Below are 22,058 nucleotides of genomic sequence, written 5' to 3' on the forward strand. Positions count from 1 at the left end.
TCACCCTTGCTTATTTCGCCAGTTGTCCTTAGTTTCAGTTGGGCCCCTTCTGAGGTATGTTGGGGCAGCTCTCTTCTTAGGATCTGCATCTATCTGGAAAAGAGAAGCAGATTCTCCAACGGAGAGTAAGTTAGCACCCGGAAAATTGAGATAACACTTACTTTTTTGATAGGCAGTTTGGTAGTTGTAGGCCCTCTTATACCCCGTGATTGATGGTAGCTTGATATTGTAGAGTGGGCTTGTGTTTGGGTATGGTTCTGACTTGTTTCCCAGCTCCAGCTAAGGGTCTAGTACCACTGAGTGGATCAGTTAGCCAAATCAAGAGCAATTGATTCCTCACCATGGCTGTGTACCACTATTGCACTTGTGTGGGTATCAAATATTATAATAAAATATATAATAAAATATAAAATATATAATAAAATATTATAAAAATATTTTTAAAATATAAAAAACAAAACAAAACAAAGAACTTAAACCAGGCATGGTGGCGCATGCCTTTAATCCCAGCACTTGGCAGGCAGAGGTAGGAGGATCACAGTGAGTTCGGGGCCACCCTGAGATTACATAGTGAATTGCAGGTCAGCCTGGGCTAGTGTGAGACCCTAACTTAAAAAACCAAAAACCAAAATAATAATAATAATAATAAATAAATAAATACTTAGAGGACTGGAGAGATGGCTTAGTGGTCAAGGCATTTGCCTACAAAGCCAAAGGACCGAAGTTTGCTTCCCCAGGACCCACGTAAGTCAGATGCACAAGGGGGCACATGTGCCTGGAATTCGTTTGCAATGGCTTGAGGCCCTGGCATGCCCATTCTCTCTCTCTCCTGTCTGACTCTGTCTCATTCAAATAAATAAATAAAAATAAAATCTTTTAATTAAAAAAATACTGAGAGCCAGGTGTGGTGGCACACGCCTTAGTCCCAACACTCGAGTGACTGAGGTAGGAGGATTGCCTTGAATTCAAGGCCAGCCTGGAGCTGCAGAGTGAGTTCCAGGTCAGTCTGAGCTAGAGTAAGACCCTACCTTGAACAATAACACCCCCCCAAAAAGAATACTTAGGATACTTTGTTAGAGTACAGTGGAGGGGAAATTTGAAGAATTTCAGTGTTATCTCAGGGATTCCAATAGTGCTAAATTGGAAAGAGATCTCAATCCTTCAGATGGTTAGAGGAATGAAGCCACAGTGGCGAAAACCTGGTGTCATGATTGCTTCTACTCTGAAAGTTTATGTTTTGCACAAGTTGAATTAAAAAAATGGGGCTGGAGAGATGGCTTAGCGGTTAAGCGCCTGCCTGTGAAGCCTAAGGACCCCGGTTCGAGGCTCGGTTCCCCAGGTCCCACGTTAGCCAGATGCACGAGGGGGCGCACGCGTCTGGAGTTCATTTGCAGAGGTTGGAAGCCCTGGCACGCCCATTCTCTCTCTCTCCCTCTATCTGTCTTTCTCTCTGTGTCTGTCACTCTCAAATAAATAAATTAATTAATTAAAAAAATTTATAAAAAATGTTTTTATTTATTTATTTGAGAGAGAAAGAGGCAAATATAGAGAGAGAACGGGTATGCCAGGGTCTCTAAGCACAGCAAATGAACTCCAGATGCATGCGCCATCATGTGCATCTAGATTACGTGGGTACTGGGTAATTGAACCTGGGTCCTTAAGCTTTGCAGGTAAGTGTCTTAACGGCTACCATCTCTGCAGCCCTTTACACAAGCTTAAAATTTAAAATTAAGGAGGAGAGAAGCACAAACACTGTGTAAATGATGGGTCTGTCTACTTTTTTGGCCTCCAACTTGCTATTTCTCGATTTCAAATCTTAAAGTGTATTGATGAGTGAGGATTCACTTCAGAGCCTCTTTAAAATGCAAAATGTGACTTGGTTTTTAAATATTTGATTTACATATTTGCAGGATCCCATTTATTATAGAAAGCAATGAACAGCTGTTTCCTCCCTAGGGTTGATTGTTTCAGTTAAATCCTTTAATTAAGAAAATTGGGATTTAATTTTTGTTTCTTAACAACAGAACTTTCTTGTTACAAAGTTAGCTAATAATACACACACTTTGAGTCTCTTACCAGAAGGTACACATGATATGTATTCTTTAATATCAATAAGGGCAAAAAGGTTGTGTCATGGGAGTAATTTTTAATTTGAAATAAATTTTCTAAACAAAAGATATTTCTATACCAAGAAAAGACAGTATGTTTATAGATCTAAGTCTTATCAATGTATTTGTTAACCAAAATCATAGCTTTCCTTCTAGATTTTGTTATCTAATTTTTGTTCCCCACTATGAAATGAATTGCGCTATTTTTTTTGGATTTTTTTAACGTTAAAAATATCTTTATTGCGCGCTGGAGAGATGGCTTAGCGGTTAAGTGCTTGCCTGTGAAGCCTAAGGACCCTGGTTCGAGGCTCGGTTCCCCAGGTCCCACGTTAGCCAGATGCACAAGGGGGCGCATGCGTCTGGAGTTCATTTGCAGAGGCTGGAAGCCCTGGTGCGCCCATTCTCATTCTCTCTCCCTCTATCTGTCTTTCTCTCTGTGTCTGTCACTCTCAAATAAATAAATAAATAAAAATTAAAAAAATATATCTTTATTGGGCTGGAGAGATGGCTCAGCAGTTAAAAGACACTTGCTTTCTTTTGTGGTTTTTCAAGGTAGGTTCTCACTCTAACCCAGGCTGACCTGGAACTCACTCTGTAGTCTCAGGGTGGCCTTGAACTCACAATGATCCTCCTACCTCTGCCTCCTGAGTGCTGGGATTAAAAGTGTGCACCACCACGCCCTGCAGAAAAGACACTTGCTTTTAAAGTTTGACAGCCCAGATTTTATTTTCCATGATCCACCCAAAGCCAGATATACAAAGTGGTGCATGCATCTGGAGTATGTTTGCAGTGGCAGGAGGCCATGGCACACCCATGCTCTCTATCTGTCTCCTTTTCTCTCTCTCTCTCTCAAATACATAAAAATTTAAATATTTTTATTATTTATGCATGTTCACATATGTGTGTAAAGATGGGTGCTCCAGTGTTTCTTGCCATTGCAAACCAACTCCAGACACATGTGCTACTTTTTGCATCTGGCTTTATGTTGGTACTTCGAAATGGAATTCAAACTGGCAGGCTTTGCATGCAAGTGCATTTAACAACGGAACCATCTCCCTAGCACCTATTTTATTTACATATATTTTATGGGGGGGATACCATGGGGTGCTTCTTATAATCATGGAAAATGTTAATAAAAATTGAGAAAAAATATAAGTAAATATATTTTATTTACTTATTTGAGAGAGAGCGAGAAAGGGTGGGGGGAGAGGAAATGGGCATGCCAGGGTCTTCAGCCACTACAACAAATTCCAGATGCATACGCCCTCTTGTGCATCTGGCTTACATGAGTGCTGGAGAATCGAACTGGTATCCTTTGGCTTTGCAGGCAAATGCCTTATCCTCTAAGCCATTTCTCCAACCCCTATTTTTTAACTTTTAAAATTATTTCATTGCGCGTGGTAGCACACGCCTTTAATACCAGCAGTCATGAGGTAGAGGTCGGAGAAAATCGCTGTGAGTTCGAGGCCACCATGACACTACATAGTGAATTCCAGATCAGCCTTAGCTAGAATGACACCCTACCTGGAAAAAACAAAAAAAAAATTCATTTGTTCACACTTAACAGACAGTCTGTGAGAATTCAGTAGATACACAGTGTGTGGTGTTTTGAATCCAATGTCTCCCATAAACTCATGTGCTTTCAATGTTTGGTCTCCAGCTGGTCGAAGTTTGGTAGGTGGAATCTTGCTGGATGAGGTATGTTCCTGGAGGCAGGCTTTGGAATGTTAGAGCCAGTTCCTTCTTGCCAGAGTGCAGTTCATTTCGTTGCTACCATTTTCCACCTGCTGTGGCAGAAGTGATGTCCAGCCTGTTTGTGCCATGCGTTCCTTTCTCCTGCCATCATGAAGCGTCCCCTGGAGACTGCAAGCCAAAATAAATCCTTTACTGCCATCACCTGCTTTTTGGTCAGGTGTTTTGTCCCAGAAAGGAGAAGGTAGCTAAAACATTGTGTAGCAATCAAGTCAGGGTAGTTAACTTTTCAATGCCCTTAAACACTTAAAAATTTCACTGACACATAACAATTATATATATTTATGTGGTACAATATGACATTTCAATACATGCATACCATATTTGCTGATCAAATCACGGTGATTGACATTCTGATCTCATCATCATTTGGTATTTGAATACTGAATTTGACTTCTTATTATTCATGAAATATATATTAGCTTATTATCAACTGTAGTCTCCCCTACTGTGCTATGGAACTGTAGGACATATAACCTCTCTTCATATGTTTGAGTATTTGTTTTCTAAACTCTCCTAATTTCCATTCTTCCATTCCTCCATTCTTTCCAGCCTCTAGTTATCATATATTTCAATTGTCCTTTTAAAACATCCACAGGAGACAGAGCATGTGGAATTAGTCTTTTTTCATCTTCCACACTTCCTTCCACATAATATCCTGTAGCTCTTTTTGCTGAAAATGATAGTATACCATTCTTTTATGAATGAATAATATTCCATCTGTATGTATTCCACATTTTCTTTATTCATTCATCTGTTGACGAGAACATAGACTGATCCATACCTCAGCTGCATGTGCATGGGTGTGTACGTGTCTCATTTCCTTAAGGGATTATAGTGCAGGGTGGGATAGCTAAATCAAATGGAACTATTTTTAGTTTTGTGACTAATGTTCCTACTGACTGTACTAATTTTGTAACAACTACCAGTTTGTTTTTAACAATTTTTTTTCTGTACATTTTTAACAACTAATCAGTTTTTTCTTTTTGTTAATAAGGTGAGCTAATATCTGGGTGTTTTTGACTTCCACTTTCCTGATGGATAATGACATCAAACATTTTATTTGTGTATTTATTTTTGAAGTATTTTATTTATTCATTTTAGAAAGAGAGGCAGAGTGGGAGAGAGAATGGACAAACCAGGGCCTCTGGCCACTGCAAACGAACTCCAGATGCATGCACCACTTGGCACATCTAGCTAACGTGGGTACTGAGGAATCGAGCATGTGTCTTTGTGATTCACACGCAAATGCCTTAACTGCTAAACCATCACTCCAGCCCTTGTTTTTTATTGAAAACTTTACAATATGAACATATTGCACTTTTGCCATATTCCCATTCGAAACAAATTTGTCAGCTGTTTGAATTTCTTTTGAGGATTACCTATTCATAGCCTTTCCCATTTTGCTATTGGAGTATTTGTTTTGCTATTGTGTGCTTTAAGTTCTTTACATATTCTCTATATGAATCTTCTGTCAGATGCATAGCTAAGATTTTCTCACCTTTTCTAGACTGCCTCTTCACTCTGGCCATTGTTTCTTTTGCTGTGTAGAAGCTTTTTTGTTTAATATGGTATGATTTGTCTGTGGTTCTTTTGCTTTCTATGCTTTGAGGAAAAATTTTCTTGATACATGCACAAAATGTTATCTCAGTCACTGATGAGATCATAATACACAGGTAGATTCTTTGGCAGACCCCAGAGATAATGTTTGCTCTGTGCGACTGTCTGGGCAGCAGAATAGCTAACCCTGTGTGGTATCGGTGATAGAATATGTACTACTGGCTATTTGGGATGGCAGGATTGGTGTAACAAAGCAAATGTGAAGAGTCAAAAATGTGAGAGCTTTTCAAAATCAGGAAATTATAAATGCTTAAGTAAATGGAAATGCACATTACCCTTATTGGGTTACTGCACATTGCCAGATTGTCACATTGCACACCATATATATATATAAAATTACAAGTAATAGTAGTAACCACTAGCCTGGAATCCCAGCAGGCTGAAGCAGGACAACTGCAACTTCAAGGTATATGGACAAGTTTAAAGCCAACGTAGGCAAATTACTGAGACCCTGCTTCAAAAAAATATTAAATGGGCTGGCACTGGAACTTAATGATGGAGTGCTTTCTTTGCATGCCTGAGGACCTAGATCCAATCCCTAGTATTGTAAAAAAGTAATAATATCTCAAAGCTTATTCAAAGTGTTATTGTTTTATCTGATTTGTTTTCCTTCATTTAAAGAAAATGTTCAAGTCATGCCAGACATGGTGGCACACATCTTTAATCCCAGCACTCAGGAGGCAGAGGTAGGAGAATCACCATGAGTTTGAGCCTCCCTGAGACTCCATAGTGAATTCCAGCTCAGCCTGGGCTAAAGCGAGACCCTACCTTGAAAAAAAAAGTTCAAGTTAAACATTTGTTTTCTTCCCTTTCCTCCCCTTAGAATAACATAGCTGATCCAGAAGAACTCTTCACAAAACTAGAGCGCATTGGAAAAGGATCATTTGGAGAAGTTTTCAAAGGAATTGATAACCGTACTCAGCAAGTGGTTGCAATTAAAATCATTGACCTGGAGGAAGCTGAAGATGAAATAGAAGACATTCAACAAGAAATAACTGTTTTAAGTCAGTGTGACAGCTCATATGTAACAAAATACTATGGGTCATATTTGAAGGTAATGTGTGATTTGTATTATTTAAGTCGTAAGGTATTTGCATTATGTTTTGCTTTCTTTTTTAAATTCTATTTTTGAAAGGCAATGTCTTAAATTAGGATTTGGCAGTCTTTGGGCCTCCAGGCAGAACTCAGCTCCATTTATGGTGCCAAATAAACCATTGTTAGATTTAGCAATTGTATCTTGAATGTATCCCAGAACTCAGCTGTACTCTTTTTCTACACCTGAACTTTCAGTACTGTGGAAGAGCAGTGTTGCATTTACTTTCTTGTTGCTGGCACAAACACCTGACCAGAAGCAGCTGATAGGAGGAAAAGGTTTATTTTAGGCTGATAGAATCCAGGGGAAGTACTGTCAATGGTGGAAGAAGCTAACTTACTTCTATAGAAGCCACTGTGGAAAGCCACCACCAACAGCCAGCCAACAGGAACAGCCAGAGCTCAAACTGGCTCTGAACATGTCCTTGGGCTGGACTTATGATCTGCCCCCAGTGAGACCTCCTCCAGCAAGGCTGCTAGAGACTTAGGTAGGAAGTTTAACCTTAATCAAAAATCCCTGAGGTTATAGAGGACATGCATTGACATGCAAACCACCACAAGCAGACATGGCACTGGTTCTTCAGACACATTCTTTTGTCAGAAACCAGGATGTCCCTCTGGATTTACACATAGTCCCAATCTGTCTCAACCTCAGAACTGAGGAAGCCCATCCTGTGGCTTTTACAATCTTTCTGTCTCCTCTTCCCCAATGTTCCCTGAGTCTTGGTGAGTATGTTATACGACTACTTAGTGGTATACTCTCTGAAATCAATGAATTTCTGCTTTGGGGCATTTTGGGTATCCTCAGTGTTTATTACCAACTTCTCTAGAGCTAGTTGTCAGTCTGGCAATGAGAGCAGCACTCATGTTTAGATTGTCCCTTCCTCTGTAATGTCTCGTAGGTCCTGGCAGATGTTATGGAGGTGGCTTGTCTAATGCTAGGCAATAGGTTGTCTTTTCTTATTGTACTGATGGATATTGTTTCTGTTTGCCCTATCCACTGTAAAACAAAGAAGATTCTCCTAATAAGGGTGAGAGCAGTGGGGATTGCAGATGAATTTTGTAAGAAACAAACCCTGTTTCTGGCTGGGTGAGAGTCAGATTTGTAGGGCATTGGCTGAGAGTCGGAGCTGTATGTAGGGATGTTGCCTTCAGAGTCATGCCAGCATAGGCATGCCTGGAGTGTGAGCATGCGCAGAAAGACCTTGGTGTTGGTCCAGTGGGAATCCTGGTCTGTTACTATGGGGTTGAGTACAGTGACTGAAATGTGGTGGATATAATCCAGCTATAGAGACAGTCCAGAGTCCCAAGTATTTGCTATCCCTCACCACTGAGCTGCTGTACTGAGTATGAACATCAGAGAGAAACTTTTATTCCAGCAGAGTTCAAGCGTCAGTCTGTGGTGTTTACGTGTGTGTGTGTGTGTGTGTGTGTGTGTGTGTGTGTGTGTAACTTGAGCTTGAGTCTGGGCTGTGAGCTGTCTTAGGACACCCATTACTCCAGGAATCAGGAGCTGGCATGTATTAGGACAAAGTGTTCCCTGTTCCCAGTGCCTTTACTGCATCTGATTTTTGAGTGAGTAGCAGATGTATTTTCTGGAGAAGCCTGCTGGGGACCAGACTGCAAGGACTCTGATAGCCTCCACCTTTCTTCTTTGTTCCTAGCTGGGTCCTGGCTTCGCAGGTATGTGGTGTTACCAACGAGCCTTTCTGTGGGGTCATTTTGCTGCCTTTGACACTACTGTGTAGCACAGATTCCTAAATGGCCTCTTGAACCCTGCCATGGTTACTTTGGTTTGTGGGTGATTTTACTTTGTGCATGTGGGGTACATATGCATGTCGAAGACCAGTACTTCCCAAGCCTCCATCTTGGTAAACCGACATTGCTTTCTTGAACTATATATACTTACTTATATGAGTTAATGCTGAAAGAGGCAATCATCATCAATCTCACTGCCTGTTGCAAAGCCTGATTTTAAAATGGCTATCTCACTCCTGTCACCAAGAAGCACATAGCCCAGTATGGCACTAAAACCCTGCATATTTGATGATGAAAGAGTATACAAGTTTCAGATGCAATAGGCTAGGAGTAAAGCTCAGGAAAAGTATTCCTAGTGCCCTTCCATCCTCACTACTGCTCCAACAACAAGGTCAGATGAGCCAGCAGTCATCTCGGATCCTTTTGATGGCGCTGGAGGGATGGCTTAGCAATTAAGGCATTTGCCTGCAAAGCCAAAGGACCCAGGTTCCATTCCCCAGCACCCACCTAAGGCAGATGGATAAGGGGCACATGTGTCTGAAGTTCATTTGCAGTGGCTGGAGGCCCTGGTGCGCCCATTCTCTCTCTCCCCCTCCCTCTTTCTCTGTCAAATAAATATGTTAAGTAAATAAATTTTTAAAAACCTGCTATATGAAAACTGCCCCCATGAGAGTAGATTTACTTCTGTGTGAACATGTTGCTATATTTTGTCACATACACACTTTTTAGTCTTTGTAGCATAATTTTGCATTCATATTCATTCCTTAAAAATAGTTCTGTAGGTTATATTTTGGAACAGAAATCTTATGAGTGATTGCTCAATATCAGTAATTTTGGATTTTCCTAATTTCCACAGCAGGCCTGGTTCTAGGCTACCTTGGGAGTTTATGGCTTTGTGTGTATTTGTGCATTCTGGTAAAGTCTTTCTGGATTGAGCAGGTAATTCCAGACCTACTCTAGAGGAGAAAACCTGAACCTTGCTATTTTTAGGTACCTCTATCAGATAAGCTATTTGGGGTTACTGTCTTAAAATATTAAGTAAACCTGATTTACAATGAGTATTCTATATTTTATTGAACATCAGAAGTGTGACATTGAACACTTTCCTGGTTACCTACAACTTTTGTTTATTTATAGTACTCTCATGGAAAATGCAATACTTACCTGGCAGGGAAGATAACATGATCAAGAAAATGTATTGCAGCTATATATTTTTATGTTTCTAAGATTTCATATTTTAAAAATATTCCTTTCAAACTGTCATCCAGTAACTTAACCTTTAAATCAATACAAATTAAATTTTGTCCCAAATCTTAACTGTAGAATATATTTGGACCAGTCCACTATATAAAACTACCTTCCATGATGTTTCCTCAAGGACAAAAGTGAAATGTTTTTATCTTCTTTACCAATCATTAATGGAAGTTTTGGTGTTATTTGGAAAAATATCCTGTTTGATCACAAGATTAGATAAAGGCATAGTTCACTGATAATGATATTCTGTATTCTGAATTGATTTAAAGTATATGTATATATATATATTTATCTCTATAGACAAATGTCAGGGCATGGTGGCCCATGCCTTTAATCCCAGTACTAGGGAGGCCAAGGTAGGAGGATCACTGAGTTTGAGACCAGCCTGAGACTACATAGAGAATTCCTGGTCAGCCTGGACTAGAACAAGATACTACCTTAACAGAAACAAAAACAATAATGTTACTCTACTGACGAATATATTATCACACAAAATGAGAAATACCTTTAGATTTTATTATGCTAACACTACTAATTTAAATCATAATTTTAGTCTTTTTTGGTGCTTTGATTGGAACCCAGAGTGGTGCACATGGTAGATAAACACTATTCCACAGAAATAAATCCTTGCTCAACTTAAACTCATGATTTCCCTGTCTTATCCTCTTTGGCTCATTGATTACTGTCAGGAGGCACCATGGCCAGCCAATTAATTTTCTTAAATTGACCAACTCATTATTTCCTATTTATAGTAATCCATAGTGTGATTGTGTGGGCTTGCATTTCTTGTAAACTCAAATCCCATCAAATCTAGTAGGTTCTTTTAAATGCAGCCAGCATCATTCAAGCCCACACCCTGCTAGTTCCCATTAGGAAATGGTGTTGTCAGTTGACCTAGAATTGTATTTTTGGCCCCTCCTTGCATTGCAGATGGCCAGAGATTTTGTGAGTCAAGGTTAATTGGACAATATAGGATATGCATTTTTCTCAGGTTGCCTTAACACAGAGTGCCATACTTAACCACGACCTCACTATAAGCTAGAGGAAAAGGCCATTGCAGTGAGAGAAAATTACATGTTCTCTAAAACTGTATGTAGCTGTAGTGATTTCCTTCAGACATGCAAAAATGTACCAGGTATTCATTTTGACTGAGTTCACTGTATAACTTCATTTTTAAAAACAAGGGCAAAAACCAGACAAACACATCAGTGTGACCACAGTGTTTTCCTTTCATTTTAGTTCATGGCAGTTTTTCTTGACAGACAAGGTTAGTCTTTATGAAGAGTGCTAAAGTAAGCAAACCTTTCCCTTCTGATCTCATAATCGTGGAAGAATCTTTTATAATCTTTAAATATTTTGTTAGTTCAATGTAAATATTAAAATGAAGCTCACTCAGGCATTGAATAGCATTTGAATCATGCCTTTATTTGCTTCTGAAATTGCCTTTAGCTTTCTGTGGATGTTAAGGAAACAGTGCCCCACCCCACACATGTACATAGACCACAACTGGTATTTGTTTGAAAAATGAATGAAGTAAAATATTCCAGAGTAGACTCTACAGTTTTGTGGCCTTTCTCATTAATTTCACCAAAACTCTGTGTGTGTGTGTGTGTGTGTGTGTGTGTGTGTGTGTGTGTTTGTATCCAGAGTAGGTTCAGTGTCTCTGGAATACTCTTATTGAACACGTGGTTGGTATTTAGCGAGGAAAATCAGGGCCAACATTTTTCCCCTTCCAAAATGTTCTTTTCTCAAAAAGAGCTTTAGACCTAATATAATCCATCTCTATGAAGCCCATATTTCAACAGAGAAGTTTTTGTTTAGTTCCTACCATGTGTATACTTCACACTGTGTAGTCTTGTCTACTGCATTCAAGCAACTTCTGAATTCATGTCTCTGGTTCCAAGTCTCTCTCCTCAATCTCAGGTATATGTTTCCAACTTGTCTCCTAATTCCCACTTATACTTGGGTACATCAAATATAGTGACACTAAATCTGGGGGGTAGCATTTGAACTAGGTCTTGAAAATGATTTTGGTGGGCACAGGATATAAAGAAGACATTCTGAACAGGAAGAATACAGTTCAGAGGTGATAGAATTTGGCCATATTCCATGTGTGATCATTTCTACATCTCTTTCAGTTCTATAAAACCTTATGCTACATTTTTTAACTGTGCTAAGATATGGCATGACATCAAATTGACCATTTTAGCCATTTTAAATATATGATTTTGGTATTAAATACATTCACATTGGTGGTCAACCCTTGCACTATCCATTTCTAGAATAACTTCACCCATTGAAACTCTGCATTATTAAGCAATAACTCCCCATTTCTGGCTTCCTTGACCACCACCATCATGGTTTATGTGTCTATGAACTTGATTATTCTAGGTTTGTTTTTTTTTTTCTGTCTGAGGTAGGGTTTCACTCTAGCCCAGGCTGACCTGGAATTCACTATGTAGTCTCAGGATGGCCTCGAACTCATGGAGATCCTCCTACCTCTGCCTCTGGAGTGCTGGGATTAAAGGCGTGCGCCACCACACCTGGCCCTAGGTAATTTATATATAAGGGTTCCTCTAATAGTTGTTCTTATGTGACTGGGCTTATTTTGATTATACAGGCTAATTTGTATGGTTAATGTTATTGGCCGTTGGATTAATAGACCTCCTACTTGATTCAGTACGTACATAGTACAAATAATCTTCTCTTAAATATGTATATTTTGGGTGTTTTAAGTACTTTTTCTGTAAACAAGTGGATTCAACCTTACAGTAGCATTTCTCCTTACTTGGACCAAGTGTGTGCTTTAGTGACAATCAACTGGGGTGCAAAGGCCTTAAGGAGTAGGCATACTTCAGATTCCAGTAATTGGCGAGCATTAATTTCTTCCAAGTAAATAGTAAAACTCTGGAGTAGTTAGTTGTGCGTGTTGTGCATGTGTGTGTGTGTGCATGTGTGTGTGTGTAGGCCAGAGGACAACCCTGGGTCTCCGCTTTTTCTGAGATGGAGACTCTCATGGACCTGGAGCTGACCAGTGAGGCTCGACTGGCTGCCAGTGTTCCTGTCTTTGTCTTCCCTACTCAAGGATTATAGGCGCAGGCCACTAAGCCCCTGGCAGTTTTGCATGAGTGCTGGGGATCAAACTCAGGCCCTCATGCCTGCACTCCAAGTACTTTGCCCACTGAATCTTCCTAGCCTCTGTGTGTTTTCTGAGTTTTGGGACAATTGACTATCCCTGACGGAACACCTATGCTGATACAGGAATTTAAATTTTCTCCCTCAAACCATTGTTCAGAAGTATGATTTCTTTTCTAAGTACAGAGGTGGAGTTTTTCCTACACACAGTTCTCGTGCTTAACTGCGCTAGGTTTATGGGTATGGTTTACAGTCACACTTGGCTCTTTGGAGTATTAAGCCAATATGTAGATACCCTCCGAGCACTTTAAATTATTTAAAGAGGGGCTGGAGAGATGGCTTAGCGGTTAAGCGCTTGCCTGTGAAACCTAAGGACCCCAGTTCGAGGATGGATTCCCCAGGACCCACGTTAGCCAGATGTACACGTCTGGAGTTCGTTTGCAGTGGCTGGAGGCCCTGGTGTGCCCATTCTTTCTCTCTCTCTCTCTCTCTCTCTATCTCGCTCTCTCTGCCTCTTGCTTTCTTTGTCTCTCTCAAGTAAATGCATAAAAGATTTTTAAAAATTATTTAACGAGCAAACCAAACACACTTACGTTCATTCTGCAACACCAAAGTCACTGATCAGAAATCAAAGGTAAAAGCTGCCTTACCTAAAATAACAGTGTCAGGGTTCTTGAGGTTTCCATAGAGCTTTTGTGCCCTGCTCTGGGGAGCACACTAGTAAGAAGAGCCTCTGGGGGTAAGTTACCATGGTCTTTCCTCAGGCTTCAACCTATCTCCCAGTCTCAATGTCCGGAATGTCTTCCCACCAGGTTTGTCTTCAGAAGTAGACATCAAAACAAGGCATCTGGAAATGCTCTCAGCATTTGTCTCAAAGCTCCTCTCAATGCCTTGCTTACTGGCAGGAAAGTCTTCTTTTCATCTACAAGTCGCTGCATGAGTCATACTTTTATTAACTCAGCAGTAGATATAGAATGCTTTTAAGGTCACTTCTCAAGCTTTTTATGCAGACGTTTTGGTAACAGAATTAGTCAGCTCCCATTTTGAATTGTTGCAAACAAAAAGCTACATATTGATTTTTTTTTTTTAAAGTTGAAAAACAGGTACTTTCACTTGTGCAAAACAGCAGAAAAGAAACATGTCTAACAAGATCATTTCCTTTTAAATGTGAGGCGCATGGGAAACTTTTTGAATTCCTACAGTAAAGTGTGGTACTTGTGAGAAACACATTTGTCACAAAAGAAAAGTTCTTATTTTATGTCATTGTAAGAAATATCATTTTTCTTCTCTTAAAAATATGTAAAACTGGGACTGGAGAGATATCTCAGTGGTTAATGCACTTGCCTGCAAAGCCTAATGAACTTGGTTTGATTCCCTGGTACCCACATGGAGCCAGATGTACAAAGTGGCACACACGTTTGGAGTTTGTTTACAGTGGCCCAAAGTCCTAGCATGCCCCCCCCCACTCTGTCTCTTTCTTTCTCTCTCTCCCCATGCAAATAAATAAATAAAATACAAAACATATGTAAAGCTATATGAGGTTCACAATTATTGGGTTGTGAGTGATTAGTTCTTTTGTTAATTTTTTTATTAGTTATGGACATACTCAGTATGTAAATAGCACACATTGGTACCATGCGTACCCTCATCCCTGCCCCCCCCAAAGGGACCCTTCTCACTGGGGATGCTGGTTATCCCCATGGGGATTGTGGATGGTGCATTGTGGGGGTAACCATCAGTTAATGGGGAAGAGGCAATGTCTCTGTGCGTAATGTCCCAACTTGTGGCTCTAACTTGAGTGTCTAATTCTACCTATAAGCACAGGTTACATGAACCACTCCTAGAATTCTTCTTTCCTCCTCACTATTGTACTAATTTACTTCCTCTTTCCTGCTGCAGACGTAGGCCTCTCAGCTTTTGCTTTATTCTATTCCACCTGGCCTGCTATGGCAAGACAGAATGGATGTCAAGATTGGTGGAGGGAGTAAAGAGAATGGGGGAATACTATTCCATTCTTTCTCTTATATATTTCACATTTTATCAACATCAAGAAAAGAGTGTTGGGCTGCCGAATTGTCTCAGTGGTTTAGGCACTTGCTGCTGTCAAAAGCCTAAAGGCCGGGGTTTGATTCCCTAATACCCACATAAAGCCAGATTCAGAGTGGTGTGTATATCCAGAGTTCATCTGCAGTGGCAGGAGACCCTCTAGTGCCCTGGGCCTCTCTGCCCCCTCCTTGTGAATAAATAAAACTATTTTTTAAAAAAGAAGAGCCGGGTTCGGTGGTGCATGCCTTTAATCCCAGCACTCGGGAGGCAGAGGTAGGAGGATCGCCGTGAGTTCAAGGCCACCCTGAGACTCCATGGTGAATTCCAGGTCAGCCTCAGTTAGAGTGAGACCTTACCTCAAAAAAAAAATAGTTGTAAAATCTGGGGCCGAGGAGGCAGCATAGCAGTTATAGGTGTTTGCTTGCAAAGCCTGGTGGCCCAGGTTGGATTCCCCAGGACCCACATGACTCCAGATGTGAAAAGTTGCATATGCATCTGGCATTCATTTGCAGTGACAAGAGACCTTGGTATGACCCCTCCCCATGCAAATAAATTTCTGAGCAAACTATTTCAAAGTTTGTATAATGTATTAACACAAATGAGAACCACAAAGTGAAATCATGTCCTCAATCCCCACAACTGCATAGAAAACTCAAAATTTCCAGAAGAGCATGTTTACCTCACTTTAAAATATAACTATATTTGCCCTTTAATGTTGACATTCAAGACAGTAATGTAAAGCTATGGTCTCATTTCCTTGGTATTATAAAAAATTACTAATAGTTCAATGATAAGAAACAACACTGCTATGTATTTAACTGTAGCAAAGGCCAAATAGATTTATACGAATCCAGGCTCGGAACTTTATTCTTTACTTTTTAATTGTCTATGGAATAATATATATTAGAGGTTCCAAGCAACCACTTTGAATCTTATGATTTATAATCAGTGTGTTCGTATGTAAGATTTAATGTTTGTCTAGTATGTTATTATGGATCAGATTTATAACTATTAAATTGCTTTATGGCTTTGCAGGGTTCAAAACTGTGGATAATAATGGAATACCTTGGGGGAGGTTCTGCACTGGATCTCGTGAGTACTTTAAAGTAATGATATGTAACACAACACACTTTCATAGACATTCTTTAACTTCTTTCTTTTTGCTGATGTAAACAGTGGCTTTTGGGCAAGCCGAGGGATTAGTTACCATGTCCACACTGACACTTTGTAGAGGATAGCTCCTTTTATTGCATAAACTGTCCTTCAACTTTGAGCGTATTGCCTGCCGTCTCAGCATATAGATAAATCTTGCAGGAAGCTCCTGACGATGGTCAGCCAAGTGAAGGGGGAGGGATGCCAACTGCTGTCAGTTTTGAGACTAGCGTTTGCGCATTTTACTTAAACCTGACATTGTTGAAGCATATTTATTCATTTGAGAGTGGGGGAGAGGGCGTGCCCCAGGAATTTTGCCACTGCAAATGAATTCCAGATGCATTTATCACTTTGTGCATCTAATTTTATATGGGTACTGGGGAATTGGACCCATAGTGGCATGCTTTGACTGTGGAGCCATCTCTCCAGCCAAAACCTGACACATATATGTATGTATGTATATGTGTATATATATATATATATATATATATATATATATATATATATATATATATATATATATAATTGAGGTAACTGTCACTAAAAGTGATTATGGGGGTGGCTGAGGAGATAGCTTAAAGCTGCTTTCTTGCAGAGTCTACCAGCATAGGTTCAATTCCCCATTATCCACATGAAGCTACATGCACAAGGTGGCACAGGCCACAAGCATTTGGAGTTCGTTGCAGCAGCAGGAGGTCCAGGTATGTTTTTTTTTCCCTCTCTCTCTCTTTTACTTTCTCTCTTGCTCATAAGTAAATAATATGTTTTTAAATTTTATATATTGAAAGTAACCCCCAATAATATTAGCAGGGAGGCCTTTGGAAGGGCATTAGGTCACAAGAGTATAACCTTCAGGAATGGCAATCGTGTCTGCATCATGATGATCCCAGAGAACTTTCTAGCTCTCCTTCTATCATGTGAGAAAGCAGTGAGAAGTGGCTACGTAGAAACCAGGAAAAATGCTCTCACCCAATACCGGCCTGCTGATCCCTTGATTTTTGAACATCCCAGTCTCCAGACCTCTGAGAACTCAGTGTTTGTTTACATTAGCCAGTTGGTGTTTATAGGGTCCCGACCCAGATGCCTCTAAATATGGCTTTGTTCTTTATGGCCCTCTAAAGATGACATTAAAATAGGATGGTGTCTTTTGGTTGTTAAGTGATGTGAACGTTCTACTGGCATTCTAATGGGCAGGTATTGCAATGCTAACATCCAGCCATATGCAGGAAATGTACCCAGTGATTATGTGTTCACATGCAGGGGACCTCTCAAAAACACTGATTGTTGTCTCCAAATTAGTACAATCTTATTCATTCCCTCCCTCACTTAAAATCCTTATTTATGTGACATTACATTTAAAAGTCAATGAGTTACAAAAGGAAACTTCTTATAGAATGGGCAGCTATAAGGCTGTTTGACATAGCTGACTGTTAACTAAATCTGTGACTGTGCAGCAGCAGACACAGACTCTCTGGACATGAATGTCCTATAAAAAAATATGAAGCCGGGTGTGGTGGCGCACGCCTTTAAACCCAGCACGCAGGAGGCAGAGGTAGGAGGATCGCCATGAGTGTGAGGCCACCCTGAGACTCCATAGTGAATTCCAGGTCAGCCTGGGCTACAGTGAGACCCTACCTCAAAAAAAAAAAAAATGAGGAGCCGGGTGTGGTGGCGCACGCCTTTAATCCCAACACTTGGGAGGCAGAGGTAGGAGGATCGCCGTGAGTTCAAGGCCACCCTGAGACTACAGAGTTAATTCCAGGTCAGCCTGGACCAGGGTGAGACCCTGCCTCAAAAAACAAAACAAAAAAAAAAACAAAAAAAAATGAAGAAGTTACACTAAGTCCTTTCTAAGTTCTCTTGCATCTTTAATATTAGGTCACTTATATTTTATCTACACACATCTGCCTTTGAAATTTTAATAACTACTATTTCTAAGAAAAACTTTTCATTGAAACCAAGTCATAGTTTAATTCTTATGTTTTTAACTAGATATGGTTTTTCCTATCTGAAAGTGATTCTTGTATTTTTTTTAACTTTTAAAAAGTTCACGATTATTTGTTGTATGTTGAGCATATCCCCCTCCATGCCCTTGAACCCACCCCTAGCTAGGCCCTCCTTTTCCTGCTAGTCCACTTTGTTCTTGCTGCTTGACTTCTACTTTCATGCCATACATGCATTCATTATTTTATGGATCTATAGAAAATCTAGGAGCTACAAATAATAACCAACACTAATATTTATCCTTCTGAGATCAGCTGAATTCACTTATTTCAATATTCAGTTGCAGCCGCCTTTCTATAAACCACCTGATGTTAGTTTCATTAATTAGCTGTCGTGAACAGAGCTGTGTTAGACATTGATATGCAAGGCCCTCTGTGATGTGACTGGTAGATACTCAGGACTTGTATAGCTTGGTCATATGTATTTTGTAGATCCATATGTATTTTTTTGAGAACTTCTTTACTGACTTGAATGGTATCTGGAGTAGTTTATATTCCTGTAAGCAATAGATATGTTTGTCCATATCCTTGCCAACAGTTACTGTTATTTGGTTTTATTTTGGGGGGATTTGTCCTCAAGCTAGGGTCTTGCTTTAGCCCAGGCTGACCTGGAATTCACTCTGTAGTTTCAGGCTAGCCTCGAACTCATGGCAATCCTCTTAACTCTATTGGGATTAAAGGCATGTGCTACCATGCCCTGCATGTTATTTGTTTTCTGTTTTTTTTTTTTTTTAAATCTCATTTTATTCATTTACGAGAGGGGGGTAGAATGGGCATGCCAGGAGCTCCAGCCACTACAATCGAACTCCAGATGCCTGTGCCACCTTTTATACCTTTTATCTCTGGATACCTTTTATATCTGGCTCAGGTGGGTATTGGGGAGTCGAACCTGGGTCCTTAGGCTTCACAAGCAAGCACCATAAACACTAAACCATCTCTCCAGCCCTTATTTGTTTTCTTAATGATTACCATTCTGACTTTGTTTAAGATAAAATCTCAATGTACATTTATTTTTTTCATTTCTGTTTGCTAGTGAGTTGCTCTAGCACCATTTACTCCCCCATACCCATTTCAAGCCAGATTCACAAAGTGGCAACGTGTCTGGAGTTTGTTTATCATAGCTGGAGGCCCTGGTGCATCCATACTCATTTTCTCTATCTGTCTGCCTATCTATCATTTGCTTTTTTCTCACTGTCTCTTTCAAATTAATAAATAAAAATATTTAATGATGAGAATGTGTTAGAAATGCCTAGTTTTGCTTTTGTAGCTCTAAAATTCATCAGTACTGTCATTTAATGATAAAACTCATCAGGATTTTAGGACAGAAAATGTGGGGAATATTTGCTATTTCTTTCACATATCTCATCATATAAAAATGAATGCAATCATTTTGGGACTCTAAGTGGGAATTGGTTCTAGAGAAATAAGAGAAAACCATGAGGGATGTTGAGCAGAGTGTCCTTCAACTTTAGCTGGTACTGATGAAGGAAATAATAAGAGGTTTTGACTTTCAGTTTGTCCATTTTATTTAGTGTGCATCTCAAGAGTCTCATTTTTCGAGAACCATTTATTGCATGTGAATAGACTTTGGCCATATTTTATTGAATTTCTTATATCCTACTTCTTTCTAAAAGAATTACAGTGGTTTATAGAAAGACACAATAGTGAAGTAGATAGTCTACAACATGAGTACCAAGAAAGAAAATTGGAAGCAACATGCTAGCTATACAAGAAGGTAGACTATAGTGTGCTGCCTTGTCAACTGGATGGGAGTGAAAGGAAGGTGGAAGGAAATCCTTAAGCCATGGTCTTTAAAAGTACATTTCTTGTTGGTCGTGGTGGCACATGCCTTTTATCCCAGCACTCAGGAAGCAGGTAGGAGGTTACTATCAGTTTGAGGCCACCCTGAGACTACAGAGTGAATTCCACGTCAGCCTGGGCTACAGTGAGACCGTACCTCAAAAAACAACAGCAAAAACAAAAAGGATATTTCTTCCTCTTGAACATATTCTTACTTCAAAACTGAAGCTATGGGCTGGAGAGATGGCTCAGCAGTTAAGGTGCTTGTCCACAAAACCTAATGACCTGGGTTTGATTCCCCAGTACCCACATAAAGCCTGATGCACAAAGTGGCACATGTGTCTGGATTTATTTGCAGTGAGCAGAGGCCCTGGTGTACCCATTCTCTCTCTCTCCCCCCCCACCTTCGCAAATAAATAAATTATACAATTTAGGCAAATTATACAAGGAAAGTATGTAGCCTCGGGACAGAGACTTTGCATATGAGAGATTAAGCAAGGTCTTCAAACACTGTAGAGAACTTCAGTGATACACTCCAAGGAAAGTCGATTCTTTTTTTTTTTTTAATTTTTATTTATTTATTTGAGAGCGACAGACACAGAGAGAAAGACAGATAGAGGGGGAGAGAGAGAATGGGCACGCCAGGGCTTCCAGCCTCTGCAAATGAACTCCAGACGCGTGCGCCCCCTTGTGCATCTGGCTAACGTGGGACCTGGGGAACCGAGCCTCGAACCGGGGTCCTTATGCTTCACAGGCAAGCGCTTAACCGCTAAGCCATCTCTCCAGCCCGGAAAGTCGATTCTTGGCACTCTCCCTCCCAAGGTTATGTTTGAAATTTACAAAAAAAAAGCAAAGCAATACAAAACAATCTCCCCAAACCCGTTATGTTCCATCTATATATTACCTTCCCGCTCTATTCCAATACCCTTTGCTCTCCATTCCTCGCCACTATCTGCATGCTGAAGGAAACATTTGAACCCACAAGCTTTGAGATACTGTAATGGTGAACCAGGAAAGTCCACTGGCATCCACCACTTCATGCCCATTTCCTGCTGCAAAGCCTCCCTGCCCATCCCTTTTCCACATCCAGTTGAAATTTTACTATGAATGCTCAACTAAAGCTAAGATATAGCAGGCAAGCTAATCTTTAAGTCATTTTTATTTAAACATTGTTGAATTTCTCTATTAGGTAGTGTATTGGCTTATTCATGTTACACTTAGAAACACTTCACAATGATGACTAGTCCCTATTTAATGGCTCTTGCCTGGCTCCTTAAGTAACCAAGACCGTATTTCCTCTGGCCCTGCCAATGCTTTATGATCAGGTACTAACTATCACATCTTTACAATTTTTTTTATTTTCCAAGGTAGGGTCTCACTGTAGTCCAGGCTGACCTGGGATTCACTATGTAGTCTCAGGGTGGCCTTGAACTCACAGTGATCCTCCTACGTCTGCCTCCTGAGTGCTGGGATTAAAGGCATGCGCCACCACGCCCGGCTCTAAATATCAGTTTTAAGTAATATATGTCATTCAGCTATAAGGTAGTAGCATAGAATTTCCTTGTCAGTCTTCAATAAAATACTGTCTTGCTTTTGCCTTTAGAGTGACTTTAATCACTACCAAGCAAATAAAGAATTTTGAGGTGGAAGTTGATAGATTGGAAAGTAAATAGATAATGTTACCTAGGAAAGGGATCTATTGAATAATAGACATCCCTGGAGTATACTACATACCTAGACCACAGTTAATATTAAACGGTGAAACCAAAGTACAGCTTCTATTTTAAACTGTTAAGTGTCAACCTGAAAGTGCCCTTTATTCAGCATAAATACGGTATTCATGGCAAGATGAAATACACAAGGTGCCAAAGAGCTGTGAATCCCTCCCAGTGTGGGGCAGCGTAGGCAATGTTTGATTTTCACCACCTCTTGCCTCCTTCCAGCAAACACAACTCTGCCGTGGCTCTGACTTTCGTTCCCCACCCTTTCCTGTAATAATATTGTACAGTTCACTGTTTGTGCCTTATGAGGTACCACAAGTTTAAAACCCATTTATTTTAAAGAGAGATTTTTGGATATTCCATTACAAGTTCTTCTGAAACTTAATGATTGCTTTCCTTGTATTCCAGTTGGAGCTATTGGCTTTGGTACAGGGATGGAGAAAGAAAGGGAAATGTGTTACATTTATTTGAAAAATATTATTCATCCGTGATTTGGAGTTTTTTTTTTTTTTTTTTTTTTTTTTTTAATGAACGTCTGAATAGTTATTTTGTTCCTGGTTGAATTTAAAAGTGGAATTTCAAAAAATTTTTCCTTACCATAGCATTGAAAACTGCTG

The 22,058-nt window shown here is 39.9% G+C and overlaps 1 protein-coding gene across 3 annotated transcripts in view; it reads left to right on the top strand.

Annotated features, from left to right (window-relative positions):
- Stk26 (serine/threonine kinase 26) overlaps positions 1 to 22,058 on the top strand; it is a 71,665-nt gene that overhangs the window by 37,477 nt on the left and 12,130 nt on the right. For all 3 annotated transcript variants that reach the window (XM_004653971.3, XM_045140741.1, XM_045140742.1), the window contains exons 3-4: positions 6,304 to 6,534; positions 15,801 to 15,857. In XM_004653971.3, coding sequence (XP_004654028.1) covers positions 6,304 to 6,534; positions 15,801 to 15,857 — 288 coding nt within the window. The remainder of the gene's footprint in view (positions 1 to 6,303; positions 6,535 to 15,800; positions 15,858 to 22,058) is intronic.

Source organism: Jaculus jaculus, chromosome X (assembly GCF_020740685.1).
Source record: "Jaculus jaculus isolate mJacJac1 chromosome X, mJacJac1.mat.Y.cur, whole genome shotgun sequence".
NCBI classification, from domain to species: domain Eukaryota; kingdom Metazoa; phylum Chordata; class Mammalia; order Rodentia; family Dipodidae; genus Jaculus; species Jaculus jaculus.